Here is a 17,568-nt window from a genome sequence, read left to right as displayed (position 1 = left end):
AAATAAAGTCCGATATCTACTGCATATCTGCTGGATTTCATTACACATATATCATAAGTAATTAGATTTGATTTTATACTTAATAAAAATTTGTTCATATTTTTTATATGTACATACTTGTAGAGTACATACACACTTTTGTTAAATAGTCGATTTGAAGAGACCGTACTAATATATTAATATATATGTATATTAGTTAAAAATAATAGAAAAAATAAACATTTAAATTAATATAAACAAATTTTATTATTTTTTATTGGGGATTTTTGGGAATAAGACACAAACAAACCTGGGAACCCTGAACGGTGCTGCTGCAAGCTACGGCTTTAAGAAAAAAGTAGCATTAAAGGGTATTTGTTTAAGCCCGAAAGAACTTTAACTCTGTCAAATATCCAAATTAACTTTGAAAATCATTTATCGATTCCAGTAACTAATAGACGACTTCGTGATTTGTATGGCGCAAATAAGCGAAAATTGCCGCACAGAATGCGCTTCACCCGAAATCTGTTGTTCTGTTGGGCTTAAAAAAATACTCTTTATATTTCTTTTTGCTATTATGTTTTTTTCTGCTAACAGTTGCACAAAAGTAGTAGTAGTATTTGTCAGGCAGAGTTGATATTCAATGTATCAAAATTTGTAATATTTTTGGAAAACAAATTGTTTACGAATGAGAGTCAAAAGAAAATTAAAAAAGAGTAAATTTTGTCATAAACGTCAAAGGTTTTCATAAGAACAAACTTTGTGATATATGTGTGTATACAGACAGGGTGTTATGAATCAATTTATTTGTTTAGCAAATACACAAACCTTTCACAAATAAAACACTGCACAGATAAAAGTTATTTTTTCCGTTTTGGCAAACGGTTTAAAACCCAGCAGTGTAGCCAGATAAGGGGGTTTCTCCCCAAATAAGGGTCTTCATGATTAATTTGAGGATATAATTTATTGGGCAGGGATTTGGTGATTTTAACAAAATTTTGGAATTTATCCAATTTTTGGGAATTTTAAATGTTTATATAGTTTTAATTTTGATTGTATATGTACTACACAAATTATACAGATATTAATCAGCTCTTTTCAGTAATATGACAATAAAAAACAACCAAAAGAAAATGTCAATATGATTGTGGTTTGGAAAGAAGGACAAATATATTTATTTTGCCTATTAAAATTTGTATTTTTTCTCTCGCTCTGCAAACCACAACGATTAAAAAGTGGTTGTAGAAAGTCAAAATTAACATACAGTTCGATATTACTTTTTTGACTACTGCCAAAAAACATTAAAAGTTAACAAATGTTAAATTGTGTTTAGGCACTGAATGCAGTTTAAATGTATATCTATAAGATTATTAATACTATAGCAACAGAAAACAGTATTGCATGCTTTAATCAATAAATTTTCCTGTGTTAAAATGGTTTCTAAAGACAATTTAAGAACTTACAAATTTTAAAAAATAAATAACCTTGGGATTAGAGTATCAAAACCTTTTTAGAAAACATATATACATTTATGTATATATTTTTTAATTCACACTTTTTCATAGAAACTATAATCCAAATACGCTTTCGTTGTTTTTAACAACTCAATAATTAATGTACAAATTTGAATTATATTTACATTTCTTTGTAATTTTCTAAAACATTTATTTTGCACAATATTTTTAGCTATACATTTTTTCAAATAACATTCAAATGAAAAAAATAAATTAATAATAGTAAACATTTTACAAAATGTTTATGAATTTTATGATGGGCTCCATGAGACAATACTGATGTATAGCTTTGTACTGATGTATTTTCAGATGGCGTTGATTTACCTTCAAACACATAATAAGCTCGAAAACCATTACGATCGAAACGATCATTTGAATAGAACGATACTCTAAAAAAACGATCATCCGAACGAATTTCAAATTTATCGCGTCTACCACAATATTTGGGAAATTTACGATCCGTACTAATAAAATTTGAAAATTCCACATAATCGCTAGCTGATTGATAACCGCAACTATATTAAGCAGTTAAAATAATATAAATAGAAATAAAAGACAGAATGATAAGAAATAGAAACATCATTACTGAAATAATTTTTAATTGGGATTAGGTGTAAAATTTACCTGTCTATTCCCTCCACATCAAAAAAACTAAAATTAATCTTTACTTTTTCCTCAAATTCGCCATAGAAAAAATAATGACACGCAATGTTTTGCGGATAAAGTCCTGGAAAATTTGGAGAAGTAAAAAATCCAGTTTTCTTTGTGGTACTATTGTAAACGAAACTGCAATTGTGGCCCAATTGATAACCAGTTGTTATACCATAATCTTGTATAGTTTGATAATTATGAAATATGTGTAAAATATTAGTTTATTTGGAAAAAGATTTGCGATTGATTTTATTGGAATATAAATACATATATGAAATAAGTAGTAATAGAACTCCATAAAGCCAAAGCTAGAATGCAATATAATGCAAACATTTTCGAAATTTTAGTTGTGATGACAAAAATTAGGTTATTTAAATCGTAATTCTATCTTTCTGTTGCTAGTATAGAAACAAATATATGAATATAATCGAATCGCTTGATTGGCAACAAATCACAGTGAATCTCTATTATATGTGCGGAAATAATACTGCAACTTAAGAATAAAATTTATAATGAAATTCACGAAAGTTCCCGAAAATGTTCAATAATCTTAGGAACTTTAATCGGTAACCATCCTTTATTTTAATAATCTTTGTTCATTATATAATACGTATGTATGTATTCATATTCCAACAAATAATCAATAAAATCAATATGATTTATTTAATAAGAATTTTATATTTGAAATAATACTACTTACTTGTCAAAAATTTGTATTCAGCTTTGAAACCATAATAGGCGCCTTTCTGTTGATTACTAGGATATTTACCAATAAATTGCAGCATTAGTTTCGGTCCCTTCGACATTATCGGCTTGGGCAGAAAAGCCCCACAATAAAAGTCGACAGCTTCATATTTTCCTTTAACTTGTGTCAATAATTGAAATGAATCATTTGGTTTACATTCCGAGGAATTTTTATGTTCGGTAGGAATATTGAAGTCGAGAAACTTAATTTGAACACGTTCGTCACCGCTGGCATAAAATTCATAAACACATTCGATACGCCCTGTGTTGTGCAATGGCACAAGATTGTTTACATTGGCCAATCTGACATTTGTCGAAAACAGCTGATTCGATTCAAAAACCCCTGATTTGTTCCAACGCGAATCATAAATTTCTTTACAATTTCCTAGAAAAATAAACAAATAAGATGTTTAGTTTATAACAAAAATTTATGTATTTAAACAAGTTAAAAGTTTTAATTGTTAAAAATTTTCAACAGTATAGCATTGGCAGCAAACAAACATACAAGATGTGGCGCGTGGAAGACAATCGTTTAGCAACATTTACCCGCATATGTGATGAAATTGGCGGAGAACGTAGTTACTTGAATAAGGCAAACATTTTACAGGATTTTTTACGCAAAGGCTGCAATAAAAAAGAGTTTCAGGGAGACACTTTACTGTGGGTGCGCATGTTGATACCAGGAGATTCGCAACGTGTATATAATTTACAAAATAAACAAATGGTGAAATTGTTTTCGCGCCTCTTCAATTGCGATGTCCAAGAAATGCAATTGGATTTAGAACAAGGTTTATTAAGTTTTTTTGTTATGAAATACTGCTACATGCATGAATATTAACATATTGAAATCTTTAATAATTTTACCATAGAGGGTGATGTTTCTGAAACGTTGCGTAAATTCTTTGAATCTTCTACAAAATTAAAACCCCAAAAAAGCAGTGTTTTGTATTTGCAAGAAGTGGAAGAATTTTTGGTAAAATTAGAACAGCGTACTAAAGAAGATGAACAGACAGAGATATTAAAGCAGTTGTGTAAACAAACCACAGCCTCTGATTTGAAAATGGTATTTGTATGAAAAATATTGTTATTGTTTAAATTTCACAATTTTTTTTTTCAGATTATTCGAATAGTAAAACAAGATCTTCGAATGAATGCCAAAGCAAGTCATGTTTTGGCTGCTTTTGGACCCATGGCTTATGCTTCATATCAAGCTACAAGAGACTTGGCTGAAGTAGTAAAACAATTCTCTTTCAAAAACGCAAAGGCAGGCAAAAAAGCTGACATAATACAGGATAAAGTAGTAAAAGGCAAAAAGGTTGGAAAAACTGAAAATTAATAATTGTTAAACTTATTTAAAATTGTACAACTGTAATTTTTCAGGGCAAAGTTGTCAATGTTCATGTCATGACTCCAATATCGCCCATGTTAGCGAATGCCTGTAATTCAGTGGAGACTGCTTTTAAAAAGAGTCCAAGTGGTTTGTTTAGTGAAATAAAATACGATGGAGAACGAGTGCAAATTCATAAGCAGGGGAATGAATTTAAGTGAGTAACTTTTGTAAAAATTAAGTATGGTCACATTTTCCAACCGAAATCCTTTTATTTTTCTTACACAAAAAGGCTATGTTCGGTTATTTGTTGGTTTTCAACCAGCGTTAAAAATGTTTGATACGAAAATAAATAAATATTATTTACATAAGGTTTGAATAAAAAAATATAAAAAAATTTTAATATTTTTACAAAAAAACTGACGAAAAAGATCTATCGAATTATTCGAAACCGGTCGGTTTTTCAAATAAAAAACGGTTTAAATGCTCTAGTTACACGTTGGCAGCTCGTAACTAACAACTTGAGGTAATGGTGCCAAACGATTCCTCCATACAGATTGGGATCTATAAATAATTTTGCAAATAAATAGTTAAGATGTTGAAATATTGAATATATGTATATTTCTTTCAGATTTTTTAGTCGTAATTTAAAACCAGTTATGGATCATAAAGTCAAACGCTTTAAGGAATTCATACCCAAGGTAAAAAAATTTTGATTTATCTTCATATCTTCATATCTTTACATTTATTACATATTGTATTTTATGTATAGGCCTTTCCTGGTGCTGGTGATATGATATTGGACTCAGAAATCATTTTAGTCGATACTATAACAGGACAATTATTACCGTTTGGTTCTCTGGGTGCCCACAAGAAAAAAGAGTATCAGAATGCTGAAGTTTGTCTTTTTGTTTTTGATTGCATATTATTTAAAGGGGAAGATTTAACAAACTTGTAAGTTTCATTAAGAATCACAAATTATATCATCTTGTTATTAACTATATTCTATATTTACCTCAGATCATTTCGAGAGAGACGTAAAATATTAGAAGATAATATTACACCTATTAAATCCTATGTACAATTATCGGAATCGCATTTTCTTAAAACTAAAAATGAGCTGTCTCTAATGACAGCCAAAGTTTTGAAGGCCAACTTAGAAGGCGTTGTCTTAAAAGATCCCTCGGCCACTTACCAACCTGGTAAGCGTGGCTGGTTAAAAGTTAAAAAAGATTATCTTTTTGGGGGTCGTATGGCAGATACCGCAGATTTAGTAGTCTTAGGAGCCTCATATGGTTCTGGCAAACAAGGTGGCGTTTTAAGTATATTTCTAATGGGTTGTTATGATCGTCGAGATCGTTTGTGGAAGACTGTAACCAAAGTACATACAGGATTGGATGATAAAACGCGTTTGGAAATGCATGAACGTTTAATGAAGCTTATGGAAAGATCTGATGGAAAACAAGCACCCAATTGGTTTTTGTGCAATAAACCACTAATACCCGATTTAATAGCAAAAGATCCAAAAGTTATGCCCGTATGGGAAATAACAGGAGCAGAATTCACTAAATCCGGAGAACACACTGCATCCGGTATATCTATACGTTTTCCTCGTATAACACGTTTAAGAGATGATAAATCAGCTGAGCAAGCGAATGATTTGGAATTGCTGGAAAATATGTATGAAGCCTCCAAAAATAATGTAAATGTAGATCTTTTGATTAAGGGTTGTGATGATGGCGATGGCAGCGATGAAGATACATTAAAAATAAACAGTAAACTAAATTTACAAAAAACACCCAAAAAATTTATAAAAATAGAGGATAATGTTTCACCAAGCAGTAGTAAAAAAATTAAGGTGGAAACGCCCACCTCCAGCAGTAGGAAAAGACAATTGGAAAAAGACAAAGACAACCAACCCTTAACACAAAAGTATATGAAAATAAAAGTAGAGTCTTTAGATATGATTGATAAGAAAACGTCTAAAAAACAATTAACTTTAGATAGTGCTTTTAAAACTGTAAATAACATTAAAAAAGAAGAGCCCGATCCAGTTGTAAAAATAGAAAAAGAAAGTAATTTATTTAAAAATGTGGTAGCAAGTTTTGAAAATATAGAAAACTCTAGTGAAGTGATTAAACAATTTAAAGCTAACAGTGGTACAATTACCACAGACTCCAAAAAAGCTGATTTAGTTTTTTATGAATCTTATAATGTTAAAGTTAAATTAAGTGATTGTAGAATAAAATATCGTAGATCTAGTCATCATTTAAGTACAGAATGGTTATTGGATTGTTTGAAGCAGAAAAAATTATTAGATTATGGTTTATATGCAATTGTTATAAAATAAGATGGTAAATTATAAAATATACAATAAATATTTTTATATACATATTTATTTCTAAAATGTTTTTTTTCAATATAAATTTTGTTGAAATTTGAATAAATTTTTTTCCAAGATTTTTATTTCTTAGCACATCATCATTAGCGTTTTGTAATAACAAAAACTACTTCAGCGTGTAAAATCCGTTAGCGGTTTAAAAAATATAAAAAAAATATTAGTTTTAATTTAATATTTCAAGTGATAAATTAATATAATCAGCGTAAAAACACATTTTTAAACTCTATTACATTCTAAATTTGATTTATTTTGGGACTCAGGTCAATTCTAGTATGTTTTATTCATTTTATTTCATAGGGCTAAGCTACCGTTACCGAAATAACTGCAATTACATTTATCGATATTCTATAAATACTTTAAATTATAAAATATAAAATATTTGATTTTAATAATTGAAAATATAATAACATGTTTTATACAATAACTAATTTAATTCAAGATGAAATTACCGTTATCGTTTGGATTCATCCAACACTCCCCATTTGGGGGAGGTGGGTGAAATAAAGTATTTTACATTTTTTTATATGAAAACTTATCGGTTATTCCGAAAGGGAAAAGGCTGGTTAGAAAGGGAACAGTATTCCATTTCTGTTAGGACAAGTTTAAATTTTCTTTGGCAAATTGTGATATCAACCAAGACCAACCTCATTTTCCCTGTGGCTTGCAGTTCGAGAAATAATTTCTATTTTTAGATTATTGATAAACTCCCGGGGAGTCATTTTAGGGAATTTCTTAAATTATCTTGTGTGAGTAGTTTTACAGTACTGTCTCGAGAATTTTTTTTTATAATTTTTGAAACTGCTGATTTATTAATTGAATATTTATCACAAATATTTATTTCTTCAATCTCGGGGCCAAATTATCGCATTCGATATCAAGTAAAATTTATCGTAATTTTCTTATTTGAGATTATGGCATTCGATATCGAGCAAGAAAAGAAAAATAATTTCGATATCGAAATTATGATAAAACGTACTAAATATTTTATCATAATTTCGATTCGATAGCTCATTAGATCACGAATGCGGTAATTTAGCCCCTGGAGTTTAAAATCGTTTAAGATTTTAGTTTCTAAATTTTCACAAATCTTAACTCTAGACATGTTTACTAACTATTTAAAAACTTACTGTGCGATAAGTGTTACAATAAATTATCAATATAAAATATAGCTTTTTACATTGTTACATATTCTTTTTATTTAGTTTACTTTCTTTTGTTTGTATTTTCAAATGTTTTCCAATGCTCAAAAGTATAACCACATTCTATAAATGTATTTTTGTTAAACTTAAATTGACTATATTTTATTGACTATATTTTAATAGAAAACTTAATAAATTTGAATTTATCTTAGAAATATACTATAATCGTCGAAAGTGAGTAATGAAAAACATTAGAGTCCGACCTAAATCTTTTTCAGAACCGAAGCGAAAACTAAAATTACGAAATACATACATATACCTACATATTTTTAAAAAAAAATTTCCATTGTAGTGTCACTCACTGTATATTAGAATTTTCACTTTCATTAGATCAGCTAGTAACAAATGAATATAGGTATTGTTTCCAAAATATCAGTTTATCCACTGTGCAATGGTTCACAAACTTCCGAATTATTCAGAATATAAACAAAATGTTTCAAACCACTGTGAAGGAGTGTATATTATTTGCATTTCATCTTTTAAATTATATTTATATGTGTATGTTTTTTTACATTAATAAATGTAACATGTTTGTATACAAACTATTATTATCATTAAACAAAAATACAAATTTCTCAAAAATAAACAAATCTTGCATCATTTAACTCTCCTAACAAAATACTTAAATAACTTTGCTCAATGAAGATGAAACTTAAATTAAGAGAGGAAATATACATTTTGGAGAGATATATAAGGTCTTAATCGAAAATAAATAGCACTATTTTTTAAGGGTTCAATTTCGAATTATATTGTTAAACAAGTGATTCAAAACTTAGAATATGCAAAAAATTAACCTATTTCATAAAAAAAGTTTATAATATTTCAAAATTAATCAGTAAATACTCGAAACTCTTTTAAGTTATGATCGCATTTACATGAGATATTCAGCCTTATCATGTAAGGCGTAGTCGTTTTACGACAACGACAGTTTCGTACTAGATTAAAGAAATTATTCAACATGTTTCATTAATCTAGTACGAAACTGTCGTTGTCGTAAAACGACTACGCCTTACATGATAAGGCTGATTATTAATTTTGCATTTTTTAGTTTTATTTCAGAATATCTGTTCTACAAGTTAAATTATTTGTACACTGTAGGGTACAAAAAGCCTCACCCCCAATAAAACACAATTGCTCTTAATAACAAAAGCAAATGAGAAAGCTTTTTATAGTCAAATTATTTTACTAATACGAGTACCTATTTATACTCAGTATTTTAAAATACTTGGACAAGATCACAACAAATTTCTGTATAAGTAAAATAGATCTACAATAATTTCAACTTGAAATTCAAGATGTGGATTGAGTTTATTATATTGTTAGCGGCCGCAGCCGTATTATTTTATCGTTGGGCCACCAAAAATAATGATTACTTTAAAAAACGTAATTTACCCTATGATAAGCCAGCATTTTTATTGGGCAGTGGTAAGGAAACACTTTTCGGCACGAAATCCGTTTTCAACATATTATGTGAACTCTACAATAGGCAAGATGACGACGTGTAAGTTAAAAACTATTCAATTTAAAATTTAATTGATTCAATTAGCATTGTGCTTACAAATAATTTTATTAATTGTTTTTTAATTGTGTTTTATTTTAAAAAACTATAAAGTGTGTATGGTGTATATGATGGTCGTGCACCAATTTATCTAGTACGAGATCCACAGCTAATAAAGCATGTTATGATTAAAGATTTTGACCACTTTGTGAATCGTCGTAATTTCATGGACACAGGAGGTAGTGATAATTTACTTATAAATTCTTTATTTTTCATGCAAAATGATAAATGGCGCGATATGCGCAACACTTTAAGTCCAGCATTTACTGGCAGTAAAATGCGTCAAATGTTTAAACTTATTGTATTGGAAATAGAGGAGTCCATGCAATACCTTAAAGATGAAATAAATAACAGTAATGCGGAAGACAAGGGTTTGGAAGTGGATATCAAAGATTTTACTTCACGTTTGACTGTCGATATTATAGCATCGACAGCATTTGGTTTGGAAGTGAATTCTTTTAAAAACCGGAATAATGAATTCTATACTAAAGCTCAAAAGGCAATTAACTTTACGCCAATGCAGCAATTTAAAATGTTTATAATGGAACTATTACCAAAAGTAGCAAAGGTAAATGTAAACATTTAACTAAATAAAGTAATATAAGTCTTTTATTACCTTTTTTTAAAAACCAAAATATATAACAGAAATCTATCTGATAAAATTAGAATCTGATAATAAATATCGAGTTTGATAATAAATATCAATACCCCCTATCTTAGATTTCCATAAAAAAGAGTTTTTAATGGCAAAATATTCAACAAACAAGCCCACATTTGTGGTATAAATTTGATATGCTTATGATGAATCTGACTAAAGCATTTCGCCCATTTTTTTGTTTATATATAAATATTTTACTAAATAGACGACACTATATAAACCTCCGAATTACATTAAAATTTACAAGATTTAAAAGCGTATTATCACCGCATTACATTTTGTTTACGATAGTTTGAATTCAGGAAAGCTTAACTTAAAACTTAAAACTATTTTGCTATATTATTTCTCTTTACCCAGCAAAAACTTTACTTACTTAGTAAGCCAGCAAGTAATATTGGAGCCAAGGCATAACTACTTATTATTTGACGGAAACACTACTTATCATTGTTCGAGATTTTTAAAAAATTCATGGGTCAAGCTTACAAATGTACTTACAATCAGTTAAGAAATAAGTAGTAAATGCTGGGTAACCACCACTCATTACAAAATAATGCATGAAATAACTAGTTGTCATTACAAAAATTCCAAAAATTTTTGCTGGGTATTAATAATACTTGTATGTTATTTATAATACATTGCTTGTTATAATACATTGTGTATTGATTTGTTAAATCCATCCAATAAGATAAAAAATATGCTGGAATTGACCCAAGTCCCAAAATGTATTTCTAACAGATCAAAAACCTCTATCTATAAGTTTTATTTATACAAAATGAATTTACAATAAAAATAAATTTTGTAGAGGCCTTAAAAATATATTGTAGAATACCTATGTTTTCTATGATAGAGGGGTTTGAATATAGTCCCTCGATATGTAGGTTATTGAAATTAACTTTCTCGTACTAGTTAAAAAAGCTAAATATTATTTATTTCAGATTTTCAAACTCAGTATGTTCGATAAAGTTTTCGTAAATTACTTTAGGCGCTTGGTTTTAGATGCCATGAAGTATAGAGTCGAACACAACATTAAACGCCCCGATATGATTAATCTATTGATGGAAGCGAGAGGCGTTATACCAACAGATACACCCAAAAATCATTTTCGTGAATGGTGTGATCTTGAAGTTGTGTCGCAATGCTTTTTGTTCTTTTTCGCAGGTATGGAACCATCATCAGTCACTATGAGTTTCAGTGTCCATGAGCTTATGGAAAATCCCGACGTACAGGAAAAACTTTACGAAGAGATACAGAAATTTAGTGAAGATTTAGAAGATGATTCCCTTACGTATGATATTTTACATAAAATGCCCTATATGGACATGGTGGTATCGGAGATCTTACGCAAATGGCCGATTACTTTAGTAACGGATCGCGTGTGTAATAAAGATTTTGTTTATGAATCGCAAGGTAAAAGATTAGAAATCAAAAAAGGGGAATCACTTCGTATAGCAATGTGTGGAATACACAGAGATCCCAAGTATTATCCGGAACCGGATGTTCTAGATCCTGAACGATTCAGTGATGAGAATAAATCGAAGCTTGAGAGTGGTGCATATTTACCGTTTGGTTTGGGTCCTAGAGTTTGTATAGGTAAGTTATTCGGATAATATTTCTACATATGTGTAATGGGAATAAACTTTAATTTATTTTATAATTTCAGCTAATCGTTTTGCTATTATGGAAATTAAAGCTTTTCTCTTCTATTTACTACGCGATTACCGCTTAGAAGCATCTCCGAAGACAATGATACCTTTAGAATTAAAAAAATCTGGATTTCAAGTGGCACCTGAAAATGGATTTTGGGCACAATTTATACCACGAAAATAAATTTTAATTTTTTCTGTGATTTTTAAAAATAAAATATCGTTCAGATAAATATGATAAGAATAAAATAATATAAATATTTATAGTATACAATAAGCTCTAATAATGGTTCTAATTAATAATATTGTGTTATATAGTAAAGGTACTTTACATAAGGATCTAAATTTATTTTAAAACAATCGGTTTAGGTGCAATTGAGTAAAATCTAAAACTATCGTACAAAAACTGGTCTCCTAATAAATTATATGTAAATTGTTGTCCAAATTGATGCAGTAGTTCATGAACTTTTAGTTTTCATACAATCGGTTTTTAATCGAACGTGTGTCGGTTCAATTAGTTTGTGATGTCTTATGGAATTCATGATATAGATAACTTATGAGTCTGGTAAAACATTTTAGATATTGAATTGTAGTTATTATCAGACTTTTAAATTTAAATGCAACAATCCTAAATAAAACATTAAAATTTTGTCATAAGTTGGTCCGCTTTTTTAAAAATATAGGGCGTAATTTTTGTATCGAATGGACTCAAATGTTCATTGATAGTTAGACATCTAAATTAACAATTATATATAAAAGATTTCAGATCAATATCTATTATGAATTTTCAATTTAAAAATTAAAAAAAGGTGACTTAACTCTTTTATTTATTTAAAAAAAATTCTTTAAGAATATATAACAATTTTATGTTTTCCTGTAAGGTATCTTTACGGAAAATATTTTGGTATAACAAACATGTCCTATTTTTCGAATATGTCATCCCTACGCCCTTCGGAATTTGACCTATTTTATATCAAAATTTAAAATTTGCGCCACATGTTCTAAAATCTCAAAGCTTGGATCAGAAAACGGAATGCAGCTCTGGAAACCTTAATGTGTTCCCTATTTATTTCCAAAGTATTTTCCCAGCCCCGAAGGAAATATGAGCAAAATTGTAAAAAATACGAATTTTATACGCTCCAATTTTTAAGAATTGCGGGATTCTTTTTGAATCCTAATTTGATATTTAGAATAACAAATTTAAAAAAAGTTAAAAATTTCATTGAGTTTTGTTAAGAAATAAAGATGTTATTACATATTACATATTTATTAAGTTTCAAAAACTAAAATTTGTATCAAAATTTTAATAGGATTGCAAATATTAGGAACAAATTTATTTCGAACAAATTTTTTTGTTTAGATATGTAAATTTTTGGTCTTACAAAAAAATTCAAGTCAATACCTCAATTAGATTCAAAAATATGCCACTTTAAAGCTAGGTATGCAATATTAACCCAGCCGAGCGCTTTCCAATAATATAAAAATCTATGATATAGGATGGGAAACAAAAAAATGGCACGTATTTAAATATTTTATATGTCGAAGGTACCCTACTTTGAGCCCCCGTAGCGCCGCCCCTGTAGCATTTGTAGGATCCATTTTAATAACTTAAACTCGAATACTCCTTGTCTATGCCAAACTCAAATTTTATTCCAATAGGACAGGTACTTTGTTTTTGTTAAAAGATAGTTTAACAGTCAAATTTGCCTGTAGTTTATAATACTTATCGCATAATTAAATTCAAATTAATTGATAATATTTAAATAAAATTTGTTGAAATTCAAAAATGTTTACTGGAAATATAAAAATTCCAAAAAATATTCATGAATGACTTCGATAATACTAATCACAAAATTAGGTTCAAATTATTTGATAATATTTTAATTAAATTTGTTTAAATTCAACAATTTGACAAGTTAAGTGATAATCACAACTCACACATTGCACTGGTACCGATATCTTTCTCCTTGACTTTTAATGACTAATTTTGTAGTTGTTAAAGAAGTTGTTTATCCTCTTGCTATTTCTAGAGTTCGACTGAACATCTTTGATCCAAAACATGGTTAATTGTTAGTATATTAGAAGTATTTTCGGCAGTTTACATAACTGATTATGGAAACATTTTTTCTTAGCGGACTCATAATAATTGGTCAAGCCGGACATATTTTCTGACTGAACATTAGTCCAATATGGTTCACATTACTCCTCGAGTTAAAATGTTGGAGCCAACATTAACGTTAGCAAATAAGCTAATCACAAATCTGAAAATTTTGCAAAAGGATTCTAAAATCAAAAACTCATTTCATGTTTCTTTCAACTCGTTATATGCGAAACAAGCAAATACGAGTATCATAATTTTGTATTTCTAATCTTCAAAAATTACTTAAAGTGTTAAAGTGTTTTTTGGTTGGAACGGGATCTTTTATGGCAGCTACACATATAAGAATTCTCGGCAGTGTGAGAAAAACAATTTCAAGAAGTTGAATATATTTTCGGAAGTGAACCTTATATGCACTGTGGTTTCAAATTCCAATATAGCTGGAGAAAATTATCTTACTTGTTAAACATAGTATCCGAACCAAATACTATGTTTAACAAGTAAGAGAGCTATATTCGCCTGTGCCGAATCTTATATATCCTTCATCAAATTATACTTCAAAATAAAAATTTTAAATATTTTTAGGTAAACATTTGTTATTTTTGTTTTCCAAAGTTGTTTTTCTGGAAATTTTTTATTCAAATTGTTTTTTAAAATTTTTTAAATTATAAATTTTTTTTTGTTTAAATGTAAAATTTGTTTTTTAATATTCAGCGAAAAAAAAAATTTGGTGGAAAAAAAATTCTGGTTAAAAAATATTTTTTCCGATTTTGACCCATTGTAGGTCTAACTTACTATGGTCTTATATACGTCGTTGCAAAGGCCTTTGATATATCTATCATTAGATGTCCATATTGTCTATATTAATGACTTAGTAATCCAGATATAGGTCCAAAATCTAGGTTGTCCAGATTTTTTCCTTATATCTCAGCTATTTGTGGACCGATTTCTCGATTTTAAATGTTTTCAAAAACATAGCAAAATAAATTTGGTAAATAGTCCTCTGATTACTGAAGATTAAAATTGAATATACATATTTCAAAATATTATCTTGAGAAAATTAAAAGTGTAAAAGTTGAAATATAGTATAAAATAAATAATTTTTAGTAAAAAACGTTACTATATCTTCAGATTAATACATTATAGAAAGATTACTGATTACGCTGATAAGATACTTGGTTACCAGTTGATTTTTCGACAGCGTAAACAAATAAAAAAGGGTTTCTAAAAGTTTATCCAAAAATGGATAATTGACTGAGTGTAATTTTGTTCATATGTATTGAAATTTCGTTAGTAAAAATTCGGAGTAAAAAGTTATAATATATTAATTCCTTCTACCTTTAGATATGTATGTACGATTATGAACAAACATGTTGGATGTTCAATACACCCAGAGGTAAAAATCATGACAATGTTGTTTTTAATCAATTTATCTAAAGTAAGTATTTCTTTTAGATAAGTATTTTTTAAATGTTTGTATAAGTGATGAAATTTGTAAATATTTAGAAATGGTAAACAAATAAATAACAATAAAATATTATTCAAAAATAATAAACAAAAAGTTAATAAAGTGTGTCTTATTTGTTTAACAGTAATTATTTTTATCAGTTTATCAATTTGTACCTGGTCAGTAACCATTGTTAAACAAATCTAAAAATTGCATCAGACAAAAAAGGAAAACTAATCTATAATATTTGATATTGATAAGAGGATAGGTGTTAATAAATTAGTATCTTGAATGTATCTATATCTAAACAAAATACAAGTACCACTTGCAGATTAACCGAAATGTGTAAAGCTTCGAATGATTTCCGACAAAAATTTTAATGCAATTGTATTTGAATAAGCATACAACAAAAATTAAGACTTTAAGACATTTTATGCTTCAGCTTTTATTTCAAAATCTGTCCCTGGATAAAACTAGTATTACATAAATAAGTAAAGTTTTGGTTTATTTCAGTAAAGATAAAGATTTTAGATAGTTAAATTTTTCGGATTTCGGATAAAAGGGTGAAAGTATTTAAGTAGTAATGAAAACATTATTTTTTTAAATTTCAAATAACCCAAGGTCTAAAATGGTTCTACGTCATTTAAAATGCTGAACATTTGAGCAATATCGGGTAACTTACACATTCGATTTGAAATTACCAATTATGGGTTAAAGTAGGAAAAATATTATAAGTTGTACAATAAACTCAAATTTAAAATGCCGTAAGCCATTATTCTTTTGCCTTAATATATGAAATGAGCAAAGTTTGTCCTATTTGCTTTAATCTATATAAAGGCTTAAATCTTTCCCCGTTTTAAGTTAAAATTTGTTCCTAAGGTAATCATTTCTTTAAGTGAAATAAAATATCATAAAATAAATTATAATTCCTTGAATTTTTATTTTTATTTATATTTTCATTGCATTTCCTAGAGGGGTTTATTGTTTATGAGATAAAGAAATTACATTTGTTTATTTTGTTTATCTTTGTCTCCGAGAATAATTAAATATCCATCCAGATTCCCAACGAAAGCTTTTGAAAGAAACAGTATTTGTTGCAAAATTTTGAAAAAAATTAATTTCATCTATATCTCTTCATTTCATATAGATCCCACTACCAAAAAAAGTATATATATTCTGGGCCTTTAAAAAATTCTAAGACGATTTAACTATGTCCGTCTGTCTGTTAAAGGCACGATTGGGCCTACAGGGTAGAACTTAGGGAGATGATTTTTTCCTCAACTATTCATTGTTGATTATAAATATTTCGTATTGGAAATGGGCATAATCGGTCAAGTAGGACCAGAGATATGGACCAAAATGTTTGATATTTTTCAAAACTACTTTTCAATTTGGGTTGAAAATGCTAAGAATCGGTCCGGAATATGGCGCTATGATACATAAATGTCTACATATTAGTGGTATCCATACAAAATTTGGTATTAACAAGTAAGAGAGCTAAATTTGGCTGTGCCGAATCTTATATACCAAATTATACTTAAAAATATTTTTTTTTAATTGTTTTAAAAATTTTTTTTTTTTAAAAAGTTTTTTCCAATTTTTTTTAGTTTTTTAAAAAAAAATTTTTGGAAAAAGAATTTATGACAAAAAAAAATTAATGAAAAAAAAATTCGGGTTAAAAAATATTTTTCCCGATTTTGACCCATTTTAGGTTCAACTGACTATAGCCTTATATACATAGTATACATACATCGTTGCAATGGACTTTGAAATATCTATCATTAGATATCAATATTGTCTATATTAATCACTTAGTAATAAAGATATATGTAGATCAAAAATAGGGCAAAAATCGAGGTTGTTCCGGTTTTTCCTTATATGTATCTCAGCCATTTCTGGGCCGATTTTGTCGATTTTAAATATCATGTATGTAAGTTATTTGGGGGCTACGGAAAGTTGATTTCAACATACAGACGGACAGATGGACATGGCTACATCGACTTCGCTATCTATAACGATCCAGAATATATACTTTGTGGTGACGCAAATGAAAAATGTAAAAATTACAAACGGAATGACAAACTTATATATACCCTTGCCACTCATGACGAAGGGTATAACAATAAGCATAATATGATAAAAATAAATATTTTATACAAAATTTCAAAAATCGATGTCAGCATTATATTGGTGATAGGTATATAAGATTCGGCATAATATTTATTTAGTCCAATATATGGGCCACCCTTATATGTGTATTATACATAATTGTATGACACCAGGCTTTTATTATTACTTTTGTAAAGTTTAACATAAAAATAATTTAATAAATTTTTGCATTTTAACATG

General features: G+C 28.3%; 3 protein-coding genes across 3 annotated transcripts in view; 2 read left to right on the top strand and 1 right to left on the bottom strand.

Annotated features, from left to right (window-relative positions):
* Nucleotides 1-141: 141 nt before the first annotated feature.
* The window catches only part of Sol1, a 74,563-nt gene continuing 57,136 nt past the window's right edge, over nucleotides 142-17,568 (bottom strand). Inside the window, exons 9-12 of the mRNA XM_065503339.1 lie at nucleotides 2,845-3,273; nucleotides 2,118-2,322; nucleotides 1,729-2,008; nucleotides 142-168 (exon numbers count right to left, since the gene is read on the bottom strand). Of these exons, the coding sequence (XP_065359411.1) occupies nucleotides 142-168; nucleotides 1,729-2,008; nucleotides 2,118-2,322; nucleotides 2,845-3,273 (941 nt within the window). The remainder of the gene's footprint in view (nucleotides 169-1,728; nucleotides 2,009-2,117; nucleotides 2,323-2,844; nucleotides 3,274-17,568) is intronic.
* DNAlig3 (DNA ligase 3) lies at nucleotides 3,270-6,613 on the top strand. The gene is made up of 7 exons (XM_065516153.1): nucleotides 3,270-3,676; nucleotides 3,758-3,951; nucleotides 4,006-4,203; nucleotides 4,269-4,432; nucleotides 4,847-4,916; nucleotides 4,988-5,169; nucleotides 5,236-6,613. The coding sequence occupies exons 1-7, from the start codon at nucleotides 3,319-3,321 to the stop codon at nucleotides 6,563-6,565; spliced, it is 2,496 nt and encodes an 831-aa protein (XP_065372225.1). The 5' UTR covers nucleotides 3,270-3,318; the 3' UTR covers nucleotides 6,566-6,613.
* Nucleotides 9,041-11,932, top strand: LOC135964086 (probable cytochrome P450 9f2). Its single transcript, XM_065516154.1, has 4 exons — nucleotides 9,041-9,316; nucleotides 9,428-9,941; nucleotides 10,967-11,621; nucleotides 11,692-11,932. The coding sequence occupies exons 1-4, from the start codon at nucleotides 9,111-9,113 to the stop codon at nucleotides 11,856-11,858; spliced, it is 1,542 nt and encodes a 513-aa protein (XP_065372226.1). The 5' UTR covers nucleotides 9,041-9,110; the 3' UTR covers nucleotides 11,859-11,932.

This window comes from Calliphora vicina, chromosome 1, assembly GCF_958450345.1.
Source record: "Calliphora vicina chromosome 1, idCalVici1.1, whole genome shotgun sequence".
Taxonomy (NCBI): domain Eukaryota; kingdom Metazoa; phylum Arthropoda; class Insecta; order Diptera; family Calliphoridae; genus Calliphora; species Calliphora vicina.
This window is presented reverse-complemented; position numbering and strand designations above follow the sequence as displayed.

Coding starts and splice junctions, on each gene's coding strand:
- DNAlig3 (XM_065516153.1), top strand. CDS start 3,319: ATGTATTTAAACAAGTTAAAAGTTTTAATTGTTAAAAATTTTCAACAG. Junction 3,952..4,005: donor CAGCCTCTGATTTGAAAATG/GTATTTGTATGA, acceptor TTTTTTTTTCAG/ATTATTCGAATAGTAAAACA. Junction 4,917..4,987: donor TTAAGGAATTCATACCCAAG/GTAAAAAAATTT, acceptor TTTTATGTATAG/GCCTTTCCTGGTGCTGGTGA.
- LOC135964086 (XM_065516154.1), top strand. CDS start 9,111: ATGTGGATTGAGTTTATTATATTGTTAGCGGCCGCAGCCGTATTATTT. Junction 9,317..9,427: donor AATAGGCAAGATGACGACGT/GTAAGTTAAAAA, acceptor AAAACTATAAAG/TGTGTATGGTGTATATGATG. Junction 9,942..10,966: donor TATTACCAAAAGTAGCAAAG/GTAAATGTAAAC, acceptor TATTTATTTCAG/ATTTTCAAACTCAGTATGTT.